This window comes from Syngnathus typhle, linkage group LG3 (assembly GCF_033458585.1).
Source record: "Syngnathus typhle isolate RoL2023-S1 ecotype Sweden linkage group LG3, RoL_Styp_1.0, whole genome shotgun sequence".
Classification (NCBI taxonomy): domain Eukaryota; kingdom Metazoa; phylum Chordata; class Actinopteri; order Syngnathiformes; family Syngnathidae; genus Syngnathus; species Syngnathus typhle.
The window spans coordinates 14,087,104-14,112,218 of record NC_083740.1 but is presented as its reverse complement, the minus strand read 5'-3'; the positions used below and the strand labels follow the sequence as shown (position 1 = coordinate 14,112,218).

Here is a 25,115-nt window from a genome sequence, read left to right as displayed (position 1 = left end):
GTTTGCTGATGAGGCGTTGTGGCACAATGGTGTTGAAGGCAGAACTGAAGTCCACAAACAGCAATCTCACATACGAGTCCCTCCTCTCCAGGTGGGTGAGGGCCGAGTGGAGGGCAGAGCAGATGGCATCCTCAGAAGACCGCTTGGCTCGGTACGCAAACTGGAAGGGGTCAGTGGTGGGGGGGAGAACGGATCGGATGTGCTCCATGACAAGCCGCTCAAAGCACTTCATGATGATGGGCGTAAGTGCCACGGGGCGGTAGTCATTGAAGCAGGACGGAGCGGGTTTCTTCGGCACAGGTACGATGGTGGCAGCTTTGAAACACGACGGGACGATGGCCTGCTGCAGGGAAGTGTGAAAGATGTCCGTGAAGACATCCGTCAGCTCACCAGCGCAGTCCTTCAGCGCCCGACCCGGGATGTTGTCAGGGCCCGCCGCCTTACGGATGTTGATGGCGGCAAGCGCCCTCCTCACGCTGTCGGCGGAGAGGCACAGGGGCAGCTCGTGTGAAGGGGGAGTGGCCTTCAGCGGGCAAGTGCTGTTCTGAGCGTCGAAGCGAGCAAAGAAGCGGTTGAGGTCATTGAGCAGACGGACGTCGCCTTCACAGCTCTGCGGCGCGGGCTTGTAATCCGTGATGGTCTGAATGCCCTGCCAAAGGCTCCGTGCGTCCCTGCTGTCCTTGAAGTGGGCGGTAATTTTGCACGAGAACGCCCTCTTTGCTTCTTTGATGCCCCGGGACAGGTCGGCCCTCGCAGTCCTCAAGCCAGCCTCATCCCCTGCTCTAAAGGCTTTGTCCCTGGCCCTCAGCAGCCTGAAGACAGCCCCTGTCAGCCATGGCTTCCGGTTAGCCCGAGTGACGATGGATTTTGAGAGAGTCACATCATCAATACACTTCCTGATGTAGGAGGAAACAGAGTCAGTATACTCCTCAATGTCTGTCCGATCGTCGCAAGTGGCAGCCCTCCTAAACATGTCCCAGTCAGTAGAGCCAAAGCAGTCACGCAGTGCATCAGAGGCACCCTCAGGCCACACCCGTACCTGCTTGCGAACCGGCCTGGACGCTCTCACCATTTGTCTGTATGCGGGCAAAAGCATAACAGTGATATGGTCAGAAAGTCCATGATGGGGGAGGGGGGCGGCTTTGAAAGCACCTTTATGCGAAGAGTAGACCCGGTCCAGGAAGCTGTCGCCACGCGTAGGAAAATTAACATGCTGGTGAAGCCTCGGAAAAACAGACTTCAGGTTAGCATGATTAAAATCCCCAGCGAAGATGGTGAAACCGTCAGGGTGCGCTGTCTCTTGTTCACTGACAGCCTGGTACAGTTCACTAAGAGCCGCGACCCTGTCGCCTTCGATGTTGGAAGGCGGGATGTAAACCGCGACTAGCAGAATCGCGGTAAATTCCTTTGGCAGGTAAAAAGGACGGCACTTAATGATCACGAACTCCGCCAGTGGCGAGCAGTGCTTGCATACCACTACAGAGTCCCGGCACCATTCGTCACGGATGTAGACGCATATTCCACCTCCACGAGATTTCCCCCCTTGTACAATGGCCCGGTCCACCCGATAGCACGCTAGCCGCTCCAGATGTACGGCAGAGTCCGGAATGTTGACAGTCAACCAAGTCTCAGTGAACACGAGCACACAGCAGTCCCGCACTGTCCGGTTTGTAGATTGCAGCAGGCGAATGTAATCCATTTTGTTGTCCAGCGATCAAACATTCGCCAGAAGAATGGAAGGCACGGCCGGGCGAGCAGGGCTGGCCGCCAGCCTGGCCCGGACGCCCCCGCGTTTGCCCCTCTTCAGCCTCCTCGCACACCGCTTTCGACGCTTCCCAACCGGGGGAGGAATAGCAGACGAGCCCGGCGACGCTTCAGGACGTAGCAGTCCGAGCTCCTTTGATGTTCCCGCATCAAAGTCCAGAACTCGACAAAACTCGCTTTTGCCGATGTCAAGCAGAACCTGCCTGCCGTACTTGTAGCACGACTCAGTACGACGAGACGAACAAAAAAAACTGCCGGACAAACACTCATTAGACGGACAAAACACCGTTTGGGCGGGACAGAGAGAGGTCGCTGCGTATGCACGCGCCGCCATCTTGAAACAACATTCTACTTTATCACAATATCTAATATTCTGAGACAGTCCTGTATATCCTGTGTGTATAAATATTAGGGGTGTAAATCGCGGGTTTTGGCACGATACGATATCATATCGATACAAAGAACTACGATACGATATTTGCCGATATCTTAAAGCCTGCTGCGATTCATTCATGATATAGCACGATATAGTGCTCTAGGATCGATATTTTTTTTTTTAAATAAAAAATATAGAACAATATCCTGATTTATAACAATTCATACGCAAAATCAACAAGGTACTGCAAACTCTTTATTTAGGCAATTACAAGAGTATTGTAGTATACAAAGTGCTTATTTTAACATTGAACTTTGATGTCGTGTTTTTTCTTTAAATGTGCGGCGAGATTTGTGGTCCCTGAATATTTGATCACCGCATGGCAGGATTTACAAACTGCACGTGTCTTGTCCGTTGAGCCATCTTTTCTCTGGAATCCAAAGTGCTTCCAAACGAATGACTTGAAGCCTAAAGGGGAGCAAATTTCCTTGTCTTTTTGGACACTAGCCATAGCACCAGCCCAGGAGCCGCGTACTAGTTGTCGACTCCCCTTTCACGTGCGTGCTCTGCTCACAACACAACACGCGCGCACTGCTCCCGGAAAGAGGAAGCAAGCAACAATGAACTGGATTTCAAAACAAAATCGCGTCTAATGTCCGAGGTCAAACACGGTAATATAAATCGATGTTTACCTTTAGCATCGATGCCAATAAATCGTCGAGCATTATATCGATTAATCGATGTGTATCGATGAATCGTTACACCCTTAATATACCGTAATTTTCGGACGATAAGTCGCTCCGGAGTATAAGTCGCACCAGCCATAAAATGCCCAAAAAATGTGAAAAAAAACATATACAAGTCGCTCCGGAGTATGTCGCATTTTGGGGGGCAATTTATTCGACAAAATCCAACACCAAGAACAGACGTGAAGGAGCAACAACAGGCTAAACGATACGGTATGCTAACGTGACAAACACAAACGAGGAGCTGAGAACGGGCCTGACGTATCAAATTTCTCGTCTTTTATCGATCGTCCTTTGTCAACAATGCCGTGTGCCGCGCCGCAGTTCAAATTACCGTTTTTGTCCGTGTATAATGCGCCCCCATGTATAATACGCACCCTAAAAATGGCATGTTGATGCTGGAAAAAAGCCTGTACCCATGTATAATACGCACCCAGATTTTGACTCCTACTTAAGTCCGTGAACGTAAAATTACTTCAGAAAAAAGATCATTTTTGGGAACAACCGGATGTTCTGCCGGTCAGTATCACTGCGCATGCGCTAGCATACTCATTAGCGGAGAAATGTTTCGGATTTGTGTAGGGTACATTGTGACAGCAAACGAGCAGGTGATCTAGCAAGCGTCTGATACGAGAGCATTGTGTTCGTATGGAGTGTGTTTGAACTGAACAGCAGAGAAGAAAGCACATCTGTAATGGCGGCCTCCGTATGATATCCGGATTTAAAAAAGAAAAAAAAAAAATTTGAGAAAACATTTTTTTTTTTTTTTTTTTTTTGTACCCATGTATAATGCGCACCCCAGATTTTAGGACAATAAATTAGCTAAATTTTGCGCATTGTACATGGAAAAAACGGTATTCCACAGGCCCATACAACGATATATAAACTATATTTTAAATAACTATCACATAAACAACAATATTATCAAACCATTTGTGTCACTCCAAATCATTAAATCCATCGATCAAATTTCTCGTCCTTTATGTCATCCTGGTGACAGAGGACATGTCCAGAGGATATGGCGCTTTAAAGTGTTAATTACTTTATTTGATTTTTTCTCTCTATTTTTCATGTTTTGAATATGTTCACGATAAAGATATCAAAGCATGTGAAGTGATCAACTATACTAAAAATGACATGTGAAGTGGTCAACTATACTTGTAAGTAAGTGATGTGTGAATGATCGAGTAAAAATTTGTGAAAAAAAACATATATAAGTCGCTCCTGAGTATAAGTCGCCCCCCCACCCAAACTATGAAACAAAAACATGATTTATAATCCGAAAATTACGGTATACACACACACACACACACACAAACACACGCACACAAACACACACACAGACACACCGTATTGACCTGAATATAAGACGACCCTGATTATAAGACGACCCCCTCTTTTTCAAGACTCAAGTTTGAAAAAATATTTTTTGAACACCAAATTTAATTTTTATACAGAAAATTATTACATCTGAAACAAATGATTATAACAATATATTCAAGAGAAAAAGCATGTTATTTTGCCTCATGCAAATCGTGCAAAAACTGTCTATCACATCTTAATATCTGAACATTTAAATATGTAAACTAAAGTGCAAACACATTTGTAAATGAATGGTTTCTGGTTTTTGAAATGTAAATAAACCAATCTACTGTGATAAAACAACAAAATTGCAATAACTGCATTAACCATCAAAGTGAAGTCTAACTGTAACTGTAGTCTTCAAACAAATCTAAATAAGGAAAAACAATGCAATAAAATAATGCAAACTGCTACCGCTATTGTTGGGGAGCCTGAGGACTGTATAGGGCAGGGGTCACCAACATGGTGCCTGCGGGCACCAGGTTGCCCCTGAGGATCGCATGAGTCACCCGCAAAACTGTTCTAAAATTTGTTAGTGAGCTGCATCTATTTATTTTACAGTCAAACCTCGGTTTTCGAACGTCCTGGTTCTCAAACAAATCGGAATTCAAACAAAAAATTCGAGATGTTTTTACCTTCGGTTGTCGAACGAAATTCGGAGGGCGAACCTCGCGAGATGAGCCGGAAAGACCTGAGAAAACCCGACCGCGCGGCCCGGATGCCGACTGACTCCGTTGTTATTGTATTTTCGTTACTTTGAGGATTGTATTAACCTCTAATGATGCCTCCAAAGAAAGCAAGTGGGAGCAGTAAAACCATCCTAAAACAAAGATGCTCTTAAAGCAGTGCTTCTCAATTATTTTCTGTTACGCCCCCCCTAGCAAGAAGAAAACTATTCGCGCCCCCCCTCCCCACCGTGACTATCCTAACTTGTCTTGTAAGTCGTAAAATGTTGCACTGTCGCAAACGTGACAGAAGTAACAATGAGAGCGCCACTGCCCCCTGCTGTAGTAAATGCGCAATTACACTTTATTCTAGTACTGCCAAAAAAAAAGCCTGTTCCCCAGGGTCACACGCGCCCCCCCAGATATAGCACCCCTTGGGGGGCGCGCCCCACTATTTGAGAAGCACTGTCTTAAAGCAATGCAACAGTGAGCGCCCGGCGCGCTGCGGTTGCGCGATCGGACCAAATTAAGCTCCCTGTGCACTGAGGTCCACTTAAATTCAGGACTTTGAAAATATTTTCTAAATTTTAGCGACGGCTCTGTGACAATAATGCGACCAGCGCGGTGCAGTTGCGCGGTCGGCGACGCGCTACTGTTGCGCGTTTGGCGGTGCGCTGCAGTTGCGCGATCGGACAAATATGCGCAAATGAAAAAATGCTTAAAAAAGGCAGGGGTTTTTTTTGTCTTGAAACGGATTAAAATTGTTTCCATTATTTGTAATGGGGAAAATAGATTTGGAATTCGACCGATTCGCTTCTCGAACTGCCTTCTGGAACGGATTGTGGTTAAAAAACATGGTTTGACTCTATTTTTGCTATTCTTGTTAAAATCACACTTACATGTGAATTGGAAATGACAATAATAACACATAGTGAAAGCCAAATTGAGCAAATCGGCTATTTCAGAAGTGTGTTTCAAACTAGTAGCCCTTTGCCTTAATCAGTACCCAGGAAGTAGCTCTCGGTTTAAGAAAGGTTGGTGACGCCTGGTATAGGGGATTGGCTCGGATGGTTATGCTCTTTTCGCCCCCGGGTGTCGGTCAGAACACAGGAGGGAAGACGTCGTTCAGTTTTGATTGCTTTACTGAATTATTGGCAAAAAAGTAACAGGCACTGTGGGTCCTAGTGGCATACAGGCAAACTGGCAAAAGGGTATAGGCACACGTTTGGTCGTCAGGTTGTGAGAGCAGGTGTGTGTAGTGTACATGCGTGAGTCTTTGGGTGTGTGAATGTGATTCTTGTGTGTGTGATTATTGTATGAAGCGTGTTAAGGGTGTGTGGGGTGTGTGTGTGTTGTGTGCGTGTGTATGCGTGTGTGTGATGTGTGGTGTGTATGTGTTTGTGGTTCTGCAACAAACAGAAATACAGCACGTAAGTCAACACTCAACTTCTGATGTCACACAACACAAGTAGACGTCACACATTACATAACTAACTGCGCGTAACGGTTCCGCTATTATACTAAATAACCATAAATGAAATAGTCTCGGCAACACACCAAACATAAGTCATCAAGACAACAAAATACATTTGCTGGGGACCGTTAGTCGCCGTGCCGCTGCGTAACGACTACTCGTACGATGCGAGGCAAACTTAAAGGAGCGCGCCGGAGCTGTCAATCAAACGGCGCGCACAAGAAGCAAACCGCGATCGGACAAACGGCACAACAGTCGACAATAGTAAAAATGAAATGTATATACGCACTTTGTGTCAAATACACACACGATCACAGCAACATACTCGGTCGATACCAGCAACCTTTAACTTACCGCTGTGCACAAGTGAATGGGTATAATGTCTAGACCATAGGTGTCAAACTCTGGCCCACGGGCCAAATTTGGCCCACAATCTAATTATATTTGGCCGGCGAGGCAATTTCAAATTAATATTAGAGCTGGCCCACCGGTATTATACAGCGGCAGCGCTGTAACACCACATTTATCGCTTGTACTACAAATGCCATAATGCTCTGCTGTTGCTTTGGCGCCCATACGTCCGTTCATGACTCCGCCTCATGCCCATATAAGTAGAATCCGTGTTCATTTTTTCCCAGAATGCGGCTGAAATTTTCAAGATGGCGCTGCCTAGATTCGATACTATTGGCTTCCGAGCAGCAGTCCACAAACCAATGGGTGACGTCACGTCAAAGTTTGATGCTGTTGGGGCCGCACAGTTTCCACAGTTCATCCCTGACACGATGCCTCATTTTCGCACTGAAGTTGCTCAATTGCTCTCCATGTTTGGTAGCACTTACCTATGTGAGCAACTTTTTTCCTCAATGAAGATGACGAAAACTTCTCACAGGAGACGTCTGACTGACGAAGACCTTTGTTTGATAATGACGGTTTCCTCAGCTCAAACCCTAAGCCCCGACATTGATGAATTGGCATCCAAGAAAAGATGCCAGGTATCTGGCTTGGCCGCATCAGAGTAGATCAGTGTGTCGCAAAATGAGCAGTAAATACATTTTCTATGCACTTTTTCTTGCTACTCCAAGGCCTGAATGGTTGATTTATTCATAGTTATGTTATTTTATTTTCAAATTTATTAGCCTGTGTAAGAAGCTAATTTTGACATTTACCTCAGAAGGCTGCAAACAGAAAGGAGGCATTCAATTTTTAATGTCCGGGCTCTCCCTTAGAGATAGGGTGAAAGCTCGGTCATCCGGGAGAGACTCGGAGTAGAGTCGCTACTCCTCCACGTTGAGAGGAGCCAGATGAGGTGGCTCGGGCATCTCATCAGGATGCCTCCTGGACGCCTCCCTGGGGAGGTGTTCCGGGCATGTCCCAGCGGTAGGAGACCCCGGGGACGACCCAGGACGCGCTGGAGAGACTATGTCTCTCAGCTGGCCTGGGAACGCCTTGGGATCCCCCAGGATGAGCTGGATGAAGTGGGTGGAGAGAGGGAAGTCTGCGAGTCCCTCCTGAAGCTGTTGCCCTCGCGATCCGACCCCGGATAAGCGGAAGAAGATGGATGGATGGATGGATGGATGGCTGTATGGATGGATGGATGGATGGATGGATGGATGGATGGATGGATGGATGGATGGATGGATGGATGGATGGATGGATGGATGGATGGATGGATACTCTCCATGTATCACTAACCAAATACATATACTACAAATACAATAAGCTAATGTTGAAGTATACACCAAGTGGCAAAAGTCCTAATATAAGTTTTGTCCATCCATCCATTTTCTATACTGCTTGTCTTCACGGGGGTCGCGGGCATGCTGGAGCCTATCCCACCAGTCATCGAGCAGTAGACGGGGGACACCCTCAACCGGTTGCCAGCCAATCATGGGGCACACAGACACGGGGAGAACATGCAAACTCCACACAGTGAGGGTCAGAGGTGGAATCAAATGCACACCCTCCTGTGAGGTGGACGTGCTAACCAGTGCTCCATCATGCCGCCCTATAAGTTTTGTGTTAAGGTCAATTTTCCTTAGATACCAAACATACTGAAATCCAACATTTTCTTTCTATATGCTACCTGAGTTGTGTACAAACGTCTGAACAAACTCTCAGTGGGCAGGTGTGTGGTTGTTTAATTCATTCTTATTGGTGTTCTTCCGGCTATACTCTACTTACCCTCCTCCAAATGTCAACTTGAGGGAATGAGTTTAGTGTTCCAAAACCAAATATTTGTTAATCTTATTTTCATTTCGCTTAACTTCCTTTTCAGCAACAACCCTGCCCATAGGTATTATTTGGCTACTGATCCAGTGACAGGACAGCTTTATGTCTCAGACACCAACTCAAGACGACTCTACAGACCAAAGAACCTCAGTGGTGCCCGGGACCTTATCAGTAAGTAATTGCATTTGCCTCCTAGCAGAGTGCTGTTTTTATACAGGTCTACAGTAATACCTTGTTTTTACTTTAACTTTGGTCATAAAAAAATCACAAAATGTCACAAAATGACAAATTATTATTATCAATATTATTATTACTATTATAATTATTAATCAGAGATGTTAAATGACCTTCCAAGGTTTAATGTGCCCATGTGTTTAACTTTGGTCATAAAAAAAATCACAAAATGTCACAAAATGACAAATTATTATTATCAATATTATTATTACTATTATAATTATTAATCAGAGATGTTAAATGACCTTCCAAGGTTTAATGTGCCCATGTGTGTGCGTGTACGTGCCTGTGTGTGTGTTAAGGTAATGGGGAGGTTGTGGCTGGTACTGGTGAACAATGTCCGCCATTTGATGAAGCACGGTGTGGAGACGGAAGAATGGCTACAGAAGCTCAGTTACTGGGACCTAAAGGTACACACACAATCTTGTTTTAAGAACTAAACCTACCGTAATTTTCGACCTATAAGCCGCACCGGACTATAAGCCGCACCAGCTAAAATTCTTGATTGTTTTTAGTTTTATACTTATATAAGCCGCACCGGACTATAAGCCGCACTGGACTATAAACCGCACGTGCACACGAGTTGTTTATGAAGAAAGACAGTACACAGAAAGCCTTTTTAAAGTTTTAATCACATTAACATTTTGTTGTAAACACGAAAGTAATAGCACTAACTGGGTTAAAGTTTTAATAGCATTAACATTTCGTTGTAAACACGGAAGTAACAGCACTAGCCGGGCTAAAGTTTTAATGACATTAACATTTTGTCGTAAACACGGAAGTAACAGCACTAACTAGGCGGGTAAAAGAAAAAACATACCAGTCAACAAAGTCACTGAGAGCCGTTTTCATCTTCCTCCTGTCCACTGAAACCAGTAAAATCTTCCTCCTCGGTGTCCGATTGGAATAACGCCAGATGTACGTCGCAACACTCTTTCTCATTCTCTCTTTCATTGTCACTTTCATCGTCACTCTCGTCCTGAGGCAAATTCACTCCTGAGCTTGTACTCTCCTCTCCGTCACGCAGCTGACTGGCTTTTCGAAACCTGTTGGTGATAGTGGATTTTTTCACACGGCTTAACGCTGTCAGGATCCACTGGCAGGCTTGTGCGAAAGTTGCTCTTCGCATGCATCCAGTTTTTGTAAAAGATTTCTCGCCGCTGGTCATCCTAGCCTCCCATTCAAGTCGTAGGGTCACTTTAAATCGATTCATTTATTCCATGTTTACGTGCAACCGCTCTGTTCCCTTCATCAGCCAGCTTTTAACTTGAAAGCTGCGTCATACGCACGCCTTCCAGTGTCTTCCATCATTGGGCTCTGTTTAGGCTAACTTTCCTCGTGCACAACGCGCCACTACTGTCTTCCTCGACACTTGTGTTACACCTCTCTCACTCTTACCTTTTCTGCTCGAGCCCCCCCCCCCCCCCCGATGGCCGTTAGAAAAAATGCATGTAAAGTCGCCGCATGATCGCGTAAGGTTTTTAATGTTTAATTACCATTTGTAAGAGAATATACACAAAGATGATTGTCAGAAAAGAGATGATTATTTAGGGGTGCATAACTTTTATTAACATAACAGCACAACAGCGGTCCACAGCCTTTTTATGAGTGTATAAGTGTATTAGTCGTGAGAAAAATCACGGAAATAAAACTATATAAGCCGCACCGGACTATAAGCCGCAGGGTTCAAAATTTGATAAAAAAGTAGCGGCTTATAGTCCGAAAATTGACTCAATTGCCGACTCAGGCCGACTCAATTGCGGGGGCTTTTCTGTACTTTATCCACACATAGGGTGCATCACATTACAGGCCGCATGCATGCCATGACTTACAGTAAAAAAAAAAAAAAAAAATGAAACAGGACCAAGACAGTGAGTTTGGTTATTCATACGCAAATCCATCAAAGTCCTCATCTTCTGTATTCAAATTAAACAGTTGGACAAGCTCGCCATTCAACATGCCAAGTTCCTTCTCGTCATTGTCTTTTTAGCAATGATCCCGGCTTTCCAGAAAGCTTGAATTGTGCCTCGTAAGCATGTCTCTTTGTCAACGCCATTTTAGAATGTCCTAATACTGCAAAAATATTTATCATTGGCGACTGGGATGCGTACTCTCTATATTTTGTACAGTCCTCTGTTTGATTTACCGCCCCGATCTACGTAAAACGTAATGTCCTCTGATAAGTTCACTGGGTCTAGATATTACGCCTACATATTATGTCCCTGTGTGGCGGGAGCCACACGACATTTACAGATTTTGGAATTCGGTCCACACAAAAGTCGCACCTTAGATTTTTCAGAGATTTAAAGGCTTTTAAGTGCACCTTATGGTGCAGAAAAATATGGTAGATGAAAATTAGACTTTTTTTTTTTAAAAAAAAGTTGCTACTATTTTGCTGTTCCATCCATTTAATTTTGGTAAATTGTAGTTGTACCATATACTTTAGGTTTCCATCAGGACTGGGCGATAATTCAGCATCAGTATCTGAGCATTATCAGTCGAAAATTTCTTATATAAAATGTTTGATATTCTAAAAAGAAATTAACGTATGCATTATGTAGCCATGTCCCCACACAGGCAGAAATAATAAGAATAAAATCCATCCATCCATCTTCTTCCGCTTATCCGGGGTCGGGTTGCGGGGGCAGCAGCTTCAGGAGGGACTCCCAGACTTCCCTCTCCCCAGCCACTTCATCTAGCTCGTCCCGGGGGATCCCAAGGCGTTCCCAGGCCAGCTGAGAGACATAGTCTCTCCAGCGCATCCTGGGTCATCCCCGGGGTCTCCTACCGGTGGGACATGCCCGGAACACCTCCCCAGGGAGGCGTCCAGGAGGCATCCTGATGAGATGCCCGAGCCACCTCATCTGGCTCCTCTCAACGTGGAGGAGTAGCGACTCTACTCCGAGTCCCTCCCGGATGACCGAACTTCTCACCCTATCTCTAAGGGAGAGCCATAAGAATAAAATACCGTTTTTTTCCGTGTACAATGCGCCCCCATGTATAATACGCACCCTAAAAATGGCATGTTGATGCTGGAAAAAAGCCTGTACCCATGTATAATACGCACCCAATTATTATTATTATTTTTTTTTTTTTAAGTCCCAATGATCGTCACACATGCAGGGAGGCAATGGGTCCCATTTTTATACTCTTTGGTATGGTCTTAACTAGGCTGGATGTATTTTTTTTTTGTTGGCGTTGATTTCTCCGACTGCCCGTAAAGGCACCACCGCGATCAGTGCGGACATGTGAAAAAGGCGTGCGGACATGTGAAAAAGGACGTTGAAGAGGAATAAAACCACCCTTGGAAACCAAAACTTGCCCCTCGTCGTGACTCGGAGCCGCAACAAATGTTTCGGATTTGTGTAGGGTACATTGTGACAGCAAACGAGCAGGTGATCGAGCAAGCGTCTGATACGAGAGCATTGCGTTTCTATGGAGCGTGTTTGAAGTGAACAGCAGAGACGAAAGGAACAAGGCAAAGTGTTGTGAAATAAAATATTAACTGTAATACGCATTTTGTTATTTGCTGATTGAAACTGCTAATTAAACTGTGAATTGAAACTAATGATAGGAAGAAAACTGAACTCTCGCTCTTTATATAGCTGACGTGTCTTGCGCATCCGTTCTGCGTATCGGATCCATAGTGCGCATGCGCAGTGATACTGCCTCCTTATGACGTCCGGTCCGCGATGGAGATTAAAAGACAAACAATATTTGACAATAACACACCATCAAGGATTGCACCATCGCATCAAACGATGTCTCGTCAATTATGAATTTTACTGACTAAGTGTGTTGGGCAGGATGGCTGAATGCGATGCGCGATTGACAACAAACAAGAAGAAAGGTGATTTCAAGTTTTATTTCGAGGGAGATTTGTCATGTCTCGTCCCCAGTTTTGCTATCTGTTTAGGTTGCCATAGTTTCTGTTCGCGTCGCCCCTCCCTTCCTGTGTCACCTCAATCAATGTAACGTGTTTTGTATTTAAGTCCTGTCCGCCCCTCGCTCACCGTCGGATCATTGCATGTGTTACTGTCATGATGTCTGTTTGGTTTCTGTTCCTGTCTTTGGTAATGTCACCCTGTCTTTTTATTATATTTATTATACACGGAAAAAAACGGTAATAAAAATAATAAAATAATAATAAAATAATAATAAATAATAAAAAAATATATGACCACTTGACTCTGCACAACTCTTCCAATAAGAATCCAATATATGTCACGCGCCGGTGTCATCCAGCCAAGCCCCCCAATCACCAGGATCAGTGTCACCTGTCGCGGGCTCATTGGGAGCGCTACATCAGCACGGCCAGCGCAACAGGGTAGTCGATCAGTGTCAGCTTGTCTCCGTGCACACCGGTCCTTGTAAGCTTGACTCCCCGTTTCTTTATGATTTGATTCTGTTCCTGTCTGTCCAGTGCTACCTTGTCAGTTCGCAGTTGCTCTCCTTGGAGATCAACCGTCCGCCACGTCCAGTCCTCGCCAGTGCGAAGTCCAGCCGCCTGCCCCTTCCCCTGGCTTGCCATCTGGCTATCCACACCCGACGAGCGCAGCCTCGCCCGTTCGCCGCTTCAGCCCTCTACCGTTCCCCTCTCCCTCCACAATAAAGTCTGCTTCACTTTGCATTTGGCTGTACTGTCCGATCTCTCACAGTACAAGCTGACCAACACTATGAAGCCAGCAAGTGATCAGACGGCATTGTGTCGACTGGAGTGGACTGAGACAGTGGTCAGTAGCCTATTGGCGGACATCCGAACCCTGTCCAGCCGCCAGCCCCTTCCCTTGGCTTGCCATCCGACTATCCACACCCGACGAGCGCAGCCTCGCCCGTTCGCCACTTCAGCCCTCCACCGTTCCCCTCTCCCTCCACAATAAAGTCTGCTTCACTTTGCATTTGGCTGTACTGTCCAATCTCTCACAATGTAGACCTCAACTTATGAACATGTTGGGTTCTGAAAAGCTTTTAAGTCAAATTGTTTGTAAATCGAGACATCTAATTGGTATGCACAAGGATAAAGTCTGATAAGAAAAGGTGGACAGGAAAACCTATTAGGCAAGACATGAACAAGGCACAGAGGGAAAATGAAGGAGCATGAAACATAATTAAAATGGGGAAAATGCACCATATATGGAAAAAGTATCAATGGTGTGATAATCGTTTTTGTATAAAATTGTATGCTTTCATCTGAATTTGACCCATCAGATTTAAACTTAAATGCACATTGACATCGAATAGTTGAAGATTACCTAGCCAAATTTAAGTGTTTGCTTATTTTGCCGCATGAACACAAGAAGCACAACAAGACACGAGTGGCTGGAGGGAGCTGATGACGATGATAATGGTTCACATACTACATCACAGGTGTCAAACTCAAGGCCCGGGGGCCAGATACGGCCTGCCACATCATTTTATAAGACAAATTGTGCATCAAATTCGTGTTTCATTACTAGAATTCTAAATTGTCTTCACTTCAAATAATATATTTTTTTTTAAATATTTGACGAGTTTTTACTCGTCTGATCTGAAAATGAGTTATTTGTCAGTTTGTTTTGAAGCTTTAACTCATAATATGAGGTGCTCGTACATTTATTTGGGTTGACAGTCATAATGGCCCTCCGAAAGAAGCTATGACTACAATGCGGCCCGCGAAAAAAAAGTTTGACACTCCTGTACTACATGGTAGAAATGTTAAGCTGTGATTTGGTGATGTTTTTTCTACCCTATACAGGGATTGCAGTTGACAAAAATGGTTTAATTTACTTTGTGGATGGGACGATGATCAGAAAAGTGGATCGCAATGGGATCATCTCCACAGTGTTGGGAAGCAATGACTTGACTTCTGCACGACCTCTGACCTGTGATACCAGCATGCACATAAGACAGGTAACAAAGTGTATGTACTTTGTTGTGTAAAAATATTGTTGTTGACAAAAAAATATGGAAATTGGCACTGGTTGCAGAGATGCGCGTTTCCTGCTTGCAAAGGTGGCTTGTGTGAAAATATCTGATAGACATAACACTTACATGCACGATTGTTCAAAAGGCCATTTTCAGCATGGAATTTTCTGCTTTTAAAAAATTAATAAACTCAAGTCTCGGTTGTTTAGCCTGTGCTGATATAGGCAAAGTTTCAGATTAGGAGCGTGCATTGATGTTGACATGTTTACATTTTGGGGGTCTAGTTGACCTCCAGTCTTCATTTATGGAATAAAAATAAACAACATCCTTCTGACTTGGGCCCCCTGGCACCTTATCTAAAGCCAACAGTCGATTTTGGGTGTTAAACTGGATAGGAATTTTAAAATTGACCGGCAAATTGGTGCTGTAGTTAAGTCCAGCTTCTTTCATTCTTGGGAGTATTGCTAAGATAAAGCAGCACTTTAAAGCAGTAATTCATGTTCTCGTTACACCTCGGCTGAATTACTGTAATGCAATTTATTTTGGAGACAGCCAGTTTGCCAATTGTCTCCGTTGGTCCAAAATGCTGCTGACTGGTACTCATAAGAGGGAGCACTTAACTCCTACGCTGACGTCCTGTATATTTTACGCCCTGAGTTTTTTTCGTAAGATTCTAGTATTCATTTTGAAATATTTCAATAATCTAGTCCCACCCTCTCTCTCTAAACTCCTTCGCCCCTATGCATCTTAGGTCAGCGGGCCAGATACTATTATAAGTACAGAGAACTAAGGAAAGGCCAGATATCAAAACTTTTAAGTTAAAGTTAAACTTAAGTTAAAGTCCCAATGATCGTCACACACACATCTGGGTGTGGTGAAATTTGTCCTCTGCATTTAACCCATCCCCATGTGATTTTGACCCATCCCCTGGGGGAGAGGGGAGCAGTGAGCAGCAGCGGTGCCGCGCTCGGGAATCATTTGGTGATCTAACCCCCCATTTCCAACCCTTAATGCTGAGTGCCAAGCAAGGAGGCAATGGGTCCCATTTTTATAGTCTTTGGTATGACCTGGCCGGGGTTTGAACCCACAACCTTCCAGTCTCAGGGCGGACACTCTACCACTAGGCCACTGAGCTGGCACTTTTTTTTTTTTTCTTTCTTTTTTTTTCCCAATGCCAAACCCAATCTTTAACTTCCCACTAAAAGTTAGGCAAGCCCCCTCGCTTCCATCTTTAAAAATAGTGTTTGTGCTTCTTACTGTCTTTGTAATTAATTTATTGTTTTAACTGTTTGTTGTTGTGTTACTTATTTTTACTCCCTGTACAGCACTTTGTATGCAGTCGTTGTTATTTTAAAGTGCTCTATAAATGCACTTGAATTGAATCGAGGTTATTTCCATTCAAATACAACAATTCTGAATTGAACACAAATCAAGCCTTAAAACGTCAATCACACCCCTTATTGGCAAGAGAGTTTTTGAAGTATACAACTGAGGATTTTACTTTTTCAATCCAACAGTTTCTTAGCAGCTTGTCCACTGCGGACGTTTAGAGCTCTAAACTACACACGGTGGACTTGTCGGTTAGTTAAAGGGATGATACACGGTCGGTCGGTTGGGCGGCAGGATTGGTTGGTTGGTTGGTTGGTTGGTTGGTTGGTTGGTTGGTTGGTTGGTTGGTTGGTTGGTTGGTTGGGTTAGTTGGGTTGGTCCGTCATAAAAAAAAAAAGATCAATACATATCTTTAAAAGTTCAACGCAGTTCATATGTTCAAAGGGAGTAGGAAGTAGAAAAACATATCCAGTCTTACTTTGTAAATTATAAATTAAGAGAGATCATGTGATTATTCATATGAAATACATTATTCACATACCGTATTTTTCGCACCCAAAGGCGCACTGGATTATAAATCCCCCATTGAATTTTTTGCTTTAGACATTATTTCATACATAGAGCGCACCGGATTAAAAGGCGCATGAAATAGAAGTTATACTGCAACAAGGGTTGTGGTATGCATGTACTAGCCAAAAACCAATGAGCCCTTGTAAAAAATCGCGTTTCTCAAACTATCTCGCATAAAATGATCGGAACTGAATAAAGTACGATCTAACACATTGGTACTGCTTACTTATGTTTCCCTTCCATATCGATCCGTAAATTTACTCGAAACATTAACGGAGCAGCCTATTTTGAGATGATATAGTCTCACGCGTATAGCAGCTATCATTATAGCATTAGCCACCCGCAAACTCCCATGAGCCTCAGCTCTCAGACTCCCATGAGCCTCAGCAAAGCGTCGTGGCAGCCCTCTGTAAACAATCGCGTTTCTCACACGATCTCCTATAAAATGATCGGAACTGACTAAAGTCAAGTCAAGTCAAGTTTATTTGTATAGCCCTAAATCACAAGCAGTCTCAAAGGGCTTCACATAGACAGAAATTGACAATTATTCTCAAAGCATCCCCTGATCTTAAGCTCCCAAAAGGGCAAGGAAAAACTTAAAAAAACCCTACCGGGGGAAAATGAGAAACCTTGAGAAGGGACCACAGATGGAAGTATCCCCCTTTCAGGATCACCAGGTTGAAATGGATGCAGAGAGGGCACAAATGATACAACATGAAAATCAATGAAATAAAAAGTGGATGTCCATGTCAGAGCCGAGGGCTGCCGAGGGCTGCCGAAGGAGCCCTCAATTGTCCTGGCAGTGTCTTCGAGGAGGTTGAGCTGCAGTTCCCCCATCCTGAATTGGCCCACGAGAATCCAGATAGCCGCTGTCAGCATGGTTGCCACCTAACCACCTCCCCGGCCGGGGAGGGGGGAGGGAGGGGGTGGAGAGGGAGAGAAAACAAACTCCAGCCGAATCGGCCACTACAGGTTAGTTAAAGGCCATGTCATAGAAATGTGTCTTTAAACGTGTCTTAAATGTTTCTACTGAGGTAGCAGTCCTAATATCCATTGGTAGGGCCGAATAGAAAATGCTCTAGAGCCTGCAGACATTTTCTTGGCCCTCGGTGTCGCTAAAAGGGTAGCGTTTTGCGAACAAAGGTTACGAGACGGAACATAAGGAACAACTAGGTCGACGAGATATGAAGGCGCTAAGCCATGCAGTGATTTATAGGTTAATAGAAGAACCTTGAAGTCACATCTTAAATGGACCGGGAGCCAATGTAAGTTGGCTAGTATTGGGGTAATGTGATCAAATTTTCTTGGCCGAGAGAGCAGCCTTGCAGCAGCATTTTGTACTAACTGTAGACTTTTGATGCGGGACTTAGGAAGACCCGAAAATAGTACATTACAGTCGTCCAGGCGCGACGTGACGAATGCATGTATAATAGTTTCCGCATCACCGGTCGAGAGGATCGGACGAATCTTTGCAATATTACGAAGGTGAAAAAACGCAATTCTGGTTATATTCTTAATGTGCTTTTGAAAGGAGAGAGTTTGGTCAAATATTACCCCGAGATTAGTTACAGTATCGCTTTGAGTGATAGTACGGTTATCTATAGTTATAGCGGTTTCCTTGAATAAGTGTTGATAACGAGTTGGACCAATTATCAACATCTCAGTTTTATCTGGGTTAAGACGAAGGAAGTTGAGAGACATCCATTGCTTGATCTCCGCAAGGCACGCCTCAAGATTACAACAATCCCGCGGATCTGTCATCGATAACGGCATATATAATTGGGTGTCATCCGCATAGCATTGAAAACTAATATTATATTTACGTATTATGTCCCCAAGCGGAATCATATAAATATTAAAAAGAATTGGTCCGAGAACCGATCCCTGTGGGACACCACACGTAACATTATAGAGCTCCAAGGACGCATTGCCATGGACCACTCGGTGCGTCCTGTTCGATAGATAGGAATGGAACCAGCCTAGTGCTGACCCTGAAATACCAACACAACTTTTAAGACGCCCTAATAAAATATCGAAGTCTACAGTGTCGAAGGCAGCACTAAGATCGAGTAGTAACAGTACAGACGAAGTGTTTGAATCCATAGCTATGAGGAGATCGTTAGTCACTTTAGCAAGTGCTGTCTCAGCTCTAAAACCAGACTGAAAAGTGTCATATCGATTATTGGCGACCATGTAATCAATAAGCTGCTGCGCTACTACTTTTTCAAGAAGTTTTGCTATGAATGGGAGGTTTGAAACTGGCCTATAATTACTGAGACAGTCCGGGTCAAGATTTAGTCGCTTAAGTAACGGTTTAATGATAGCGGTTTTAAAGGCTGTTGGCACTATCCCAGAGGAGACAGACAGATTGATTATATTTAAGATGGACGGTCCTAAAATTTGAAATAATTCTTTAAGTAGTTTGGCTGGAAGAGGGTCGAGTAAACATGTTTGTTTAGCCGCACTAACCAATTGTGTAAGCCTTTCAAGAGACACACTTTTAAAAGTTGAGAGGGTTGTTGCATGATCATCAGCGTTGGTAAACGGCGGGCTCGACCGAGCGATTGGAATGGTATTCTTGATCTCATCCCTAATGGATTCAATCTTTTGAGCAAAAAATTTCATGAACTCGTCAGCTGAGTGGAAGGAACTATCGGGGGTTGGCTGGCGCAGAGTCAGCTTTGCCACTGTATCAAATAGGTGTTTCGGATTGTTTTTATTGAGATTAATAACTTGCAAAAAATACAGAGTTTTAAGATAAGCGCATCTTTATATTTCAGGAGGCTATCCTGCCATGCCTGATGGAAAACCTCAAGTTTGGTTAGACGCCATCTGCGCTCATGCTTTCTACATAATTGCTTAAGCGTACGCGTTTCATCTGTGAACCACGGAGTAGGCACTCTACGGCGAGTTTTCAGACGTAACGGCGCCACAGAATCAATGCCATTTAACAATGTCGCATTGAATTCATTTGTAAGATTATCAATAGAGCCGGCGTATGTGAGAAATATAGCGGTTGCCGGCGACAGAATCTCAGATAGCGCAGTTGCAGTCATGGAGTTGAAATGACGGCTCCTATAATGCTGATTGCTCTCTTGTCTTTGACAAGGAACTAGAATTTCAAACTTTATTAAGTAATGATCAGACAAAACAATAGTGTATGGCAGTACTGCTATATTTGAGGTTGCAAGTCCTCGGGATAATACCAGATCTATGGTATTTCCATTCTTATGCGTTGCTGCCTGTACGGCTTGCGTAAAACCAAACGTATCAGTTAAAGTCTGAAACGCCGAAGTAAGTGGCTCTGACGGTAAATTCATGTGGATGTTGAAATCGCCCATGATAATTATATTATCCGCATTGGTTACTAGATCAGCCACAAATTCTGAAAATTCATCCAGGAAACCATCGTAAGCCCCGGGTGGACGGTAAATAACAGCAAGATAAAATGACGGTAAAGCGGTGGATCAGACAGTGAGAACCTCAAATGTTTTAAATACGTTGATCGAACGAGGCCTAAAACTAAGCTCGGAATTCGAGATGAGGTCGCCACCCCCACCCTTTTTTCGAGGACGCGCCACATGCGAGCTCACAAAATTTGGAGGCGAGGCCTCATTAAGCGGCATCAGTTCATTACCGTTTATTTCCGTGTATAGTGCGCCCCCATGGATAATACGCACCCTAAAAATGGCATGCTGATGCTGGAAAAAAGCCTGTACCCATGTATAATACGCACCCAATTTTTATGAATTATTTTTTTTTTATTTATATATATTTTTTTTTAAGTCCCAATGATCGTCACACACGCAGGGAGGCAATGGGTCCCATTTTTATAGTCTTTGGTATGGTCTTAACTAGGCTGGATGTAAATTTTTTTGTTGGCGTTGATTTCTCCGACTGCCCATAAACGCACCACCGCGCTCCGTGCGCGCACGGGACAGGAGCGTGTTTGAAGTGAAAAGCAGAGAAGAAAGGAACAAGGCAAAGTGTTGTGAAATAAAATGCACAGAACGGATGCGCAAGACACGTCAGCTATATAAAGAGCGAGAGTTGTTTTCTTCCTATTAGTTTCAATTCACAGTTTAATTAGCAGTTTCAATCAGCAAATAACAAAATGCGTATTACAGGTAATATTTTATTTCACAACACTTTGCCTTGTTCCTTTGGTCTCTGCTGTTCATCCTAAAACACAAAGACGCTCTTTAAGCAATGCGACAGTGAGCGCCCGGCGCGCTGCGGTTGCGCAACCGCACCAAATTAAGCTCCCTGCGCAGTGCGCACTGAGGTCCACTTAAATTTTAGAAAGTACATCAGGACTTTAAAAATATCTTCTAAATTTCAGCAACGGCTCTGTCACAATAATCGACCAGCTCGGTGCAGTTGGGCGGTCGGCGGCCCGCTACGGTTGAGCGTTCTCTCTCGCGCTCTCTCTCTCGCTCTCTCTCGCTCTCGCACACACGCGCACACACGCGCACACACGCACACGCGCACACACGCAAACCGGATATCATGCGGAGGCCGCCATTACAGATGCGCAGAACGGATGCGCAAGACACGTCAGCTATATAAAGAGCGAGAGTTCAGTTCTCTACCTAAATCCGTATTACAGGTAATATTTTATTTCACAACACTTTGCCTTGTTCCTTTCTTCTCTGCTGTTCACTTCAAACACGCTCCATGCGACCGCAATGCTCTCGTATCAGACGCTTGCTCGATCACCTGCTCATTTGCTGTCCCGTGCGCGCACGGAGCGCGGTGGTGCGTTTACGGGCAGTCGGAGAAATCAACGCCAACAAAAAAAATTACATCCAGCCTAGTTAAGACCATACCAAAGACTATAAAAATGGGACCCATTGCCTCCCTGCGTGTGTGACGATCATTGGGACTTAAAAAAAAAAAAAAAAAAAATTAAATTTTTTTTTTGTACCCATGTCTAATGCGCACCCCAGATTTTAGGACAATAAATTAGTTACATTTTGCGCACTATACACGGAAAAAAACGGTAGGTTTTAACCAGGTCACGCAGAGACCAAAAACGTTTAGATTATGTTCTGTGATGAGATCATTAACGAGAATGGCTTTCTAGCGAGAATATTCCTAGAAAGAGTGAAGGCGCCTTCACGGTTAGGGTCAAGGCCGTCCTTCCTCAGCAGGTCGGGGCGGCCCCAGAAGGAAGGCCAGGTATCTATAAAATACAGTCCCTGCTTCTTACAGAACCCAGCCATCCATCGATTAAGGGAGACTAGTCTACTAAACCTCTCATCAGTGCCTCTCCCAGGCAGGGGGCCAGAGACAAATACTCGATGCCGACTCATCTTTCTGGCGAGATCACAAGTCCTCGCTATGTTTCTCTTTGTGATCTCCGATTGCCTCATCCTAACATCATTGGAGCCGACATGTATCACTATGTCCGAGTAGCTAGTGTTGATGGAACTACACTGTTGACTAGACCTCTTGCGAGTCAGCTCCCTAAGATTAGCTTCTATGTCGGGTGATCTGCCCCCAGGAATACACATTACCGTGGCTGGATTTTTAAGCGTAATATTTCGGGTAATGGAGTCACCTATGACCAAAGTGCGAGGGCCAGTAGACCGAGATGACTTTGGACGGCGATGCGTCTTATCTGGCTCATCGCGATTAGCAAGCCGCTTGGGGCTAATGCTAACTGGGCTAGCGGGCTGACTACAGCCCGCGTCTGTATCCGCCACATCTACAGTTATTGCGCAATTCTGCTCTCACTGGCGGACACGTCCCTCTAGCAGGGACAACCTCTCTAAGAGAAGGGTGCAGTTGGTGCACGAAGCCGGACAAACCTCTTGATCCGCAGCCATACTTTGTGTCCGATGATCGACGGCAGACAAACGGCCACGAAGCCTCCGCTCTCCCAGGCACTCCGGCTGTGAAGAAAAAGATCGACAGTGTAATAAAAGATTCAAACTTACTTTAGAGTCAGGGAGATGAGTTCCACGCTGGAGAAAACAAAATCGTCCAAGCCTGAAAAGTATTGGGAGTCTGGGCTGAGAAGGAAGAGGGCGTCCGGCCTAAAGTTCGATCGAACACATTGGTACTGCTTACTTATGTTTCCCTTCTATGTACATCGATCCGTAAATTTACTCGAAACATTAACGGAGCAGCCTATTTTGAGATGAAATAGCCTCGTGCGTATAGCAGTTATCATTATACCATTAGCCACCTGCAAACTCCCATGAGCCTCAGCTCGCAGATTCCCATGAGCCTCAGCAAAGTGTCGTGGCAGCCCTCTGTAAACAATCACGTTTCTCAAACACTCTCCCATAAAAGTGATCGGAACCAACTAAAGACTGATTTAACACATTAGTGCTGCTTATTTATGATTTCGTTGGATATTGATCCGTAAACGTACTCGAAAACATTAACGGAACAGCCTATTTTTAAATGAAATAGCCTCGCGGGTACAGCAGCTATTCAGTGACGCCCCCTGACCACGGTTGCCGTAATGCTGGGAAGCGATGCGACCTTGTAATTTACTAGTCGTACTAAAACGTACTGAAACGTTTTGTGCAGAGTGCTGTGTACAACCAGTATGGATCAACAAATTCATCAATCGAGCCATATAAGGCGCTCTGCATTATAAGGCGTACTGTGTTTTTTTAAGTGTTAAGTTTTTAAGTGCGCCTAATAGTGCGGAAAATACAGTAGTCATATAACGGAGATAAAAAACAAAAACAAAAACAATACTATGCAATCCTCTTTAAGTATATTAAAATAATTGTACGTACATAGTCAACTTTTCACATCTTTCGTGTAGAATTTACTGCGCTTGCATGGCTTTTGCGGTTTTCAGTCTTTGGGAAGAAAACAGAGTACCATGGAGATAACCCAAACAGGTACAGGATAATTTGAAAACTCCTCTTTTGCCCTGAGAAATTTTAAGATGTGAGGTGACAGTTTCTAAACACTGCTCCATTGTGCCCTCCATATACCAGTAATGTGCGGTGAGGGTTGGGGTTGGTGAGGCACTGACTCAGGGTCAGATTTACAAACGTACTGTATGACGCTAAGGCACTGAGTCACAAGTCAGATTTACATGTACCGTAAATTCCGGACTATTAGCCGCACCGGATTATAAACCGCACCAGCTAAAATTGGGGGATATTTTAGTTTTTTTCTTATATAAGCCGCACCGGACTATAAGCCGCACGTGCACACGCGTTTTTTACAAAGAAAGACCGTTCACAGAAAGCCTTTTTAAAGTTTTAATAACATACTTTAACATGTCTTTCTAAACATTGGCTGTGACGCAGCAGTAGTACCGCAGGAACACGGAAGTGTGCACGCGAGTTATTAACAAAGAAAGACTGGACACAGAAAGCTTTTTTAAAGTTTTAATAACATACCTTAACATTTCTTTCCAACGCGAGTTATTAACAAAGAAAGACTGGACACAGAAAGCTGTTTTAAAGTTTTCATAACATACCTTAACATTTCTTTCCAAACACTGCCCGTGCCGCGGCAGTAATACCGCAGCAACACGAAAGTAACACAAGACTAATAGGGCTGGATTAAAAAAAACATACCCGGAAAGAGTCACTGAGACGCGGCGGTAACACAGCAGCAACACGGTAGTACAGCACCAACAAGGCTCGTTAAAAAACATACCAGTAAAAGTAAAAAAAGAGCTTCATCGTCTTCATCTTCCTCCAGTGCACTGAAACCATCGAAGCCTTCCTCCTCAGCGTCCGATTGGAATAGCGTTAGATATCCTTCGCCTCACATTTTCTCAGTCTCTCTTTCGTCGTCGCTTTTATGCATTTCTTTGAGTGTGATGAGGGTCTGTTCATGTTAATTTTATTCATGCACGAAGCGCTAAATTACATTAAACTAGCGAGCGACACGTATAAGACGGACGGGACCACGAAATAAAGAAAAGGGTGATGCAACCGTCTTGACAAACTAGCACGTCTTCTTCGGCGCATTATCTCTTCTTCGTCTGTCTCGCTCTTGCTTCCTGCTAGAGCGCCCCGGAGGCCGTAAAAATCCATAAATACGCCGCGCCGCCATTTAAGCTCTATTTCCCTCTTTGACAGCCAAATCAATTGCTTTTAACTTAAAAGCTGCATCAAATGCATTTCTTCGTGTTTTCCATGAGGGTGTGTGCATGATGCGCAAAATGTTCAAAACACAAACTAGCACGTGTTCTTCGGCGCATTATTTCTTCTTCGTCTGGCAGCGAGACAGACGAAGAAGAAATAATAATAATAAGAAGAAGCAATCCTGCTAGAGCGCCCCCTGGAGGCCGTAAAAATCCATAAATACGCCACGCCGCCATTTAAGCCTCGGGGTTCAAATTAACCTTCTGAATAAAATGCATTAAAAGTTCACGTTCATTACAACTTGTTTTTGGTGAGCAAAATGTCAGAAGAATTTAATTTAAATGCTGATTGATTGGGTTTTAATAGAATGCAGATGGTCCAAACAGCGCC

At 44.3% G+C, this 25,115-nt stretch overlaps 1 protein-coding gene across 1 annotated transcript in view; it reads left to right on the top strand.

Moving 5' to 3' along the window:
• LOC133151396 (teneurin-3) overlaps positions 1–25,115 on the top strand; it is a 286,876-nt gene that overhangs the window by 216,869 nt on the left and 44,892 nt on the right. Inside the window, exons 23-25 of the mRNA XM_061274374.1 lie at positions 8,663–8,787; positions 9,153–9,260; positions 14,585–14,739. Coding sequence (XP_061130358.1) covers positions 8,663–8,787; positions 9,153–9,260; positions 14,585–14,739 — 388 coding nt within the window. The remainder of the gene's footprint in view (positions 1–8,662; positions 8,788–9,152; positions 9,261–14,584; positions 14,740–25,115) is intronic.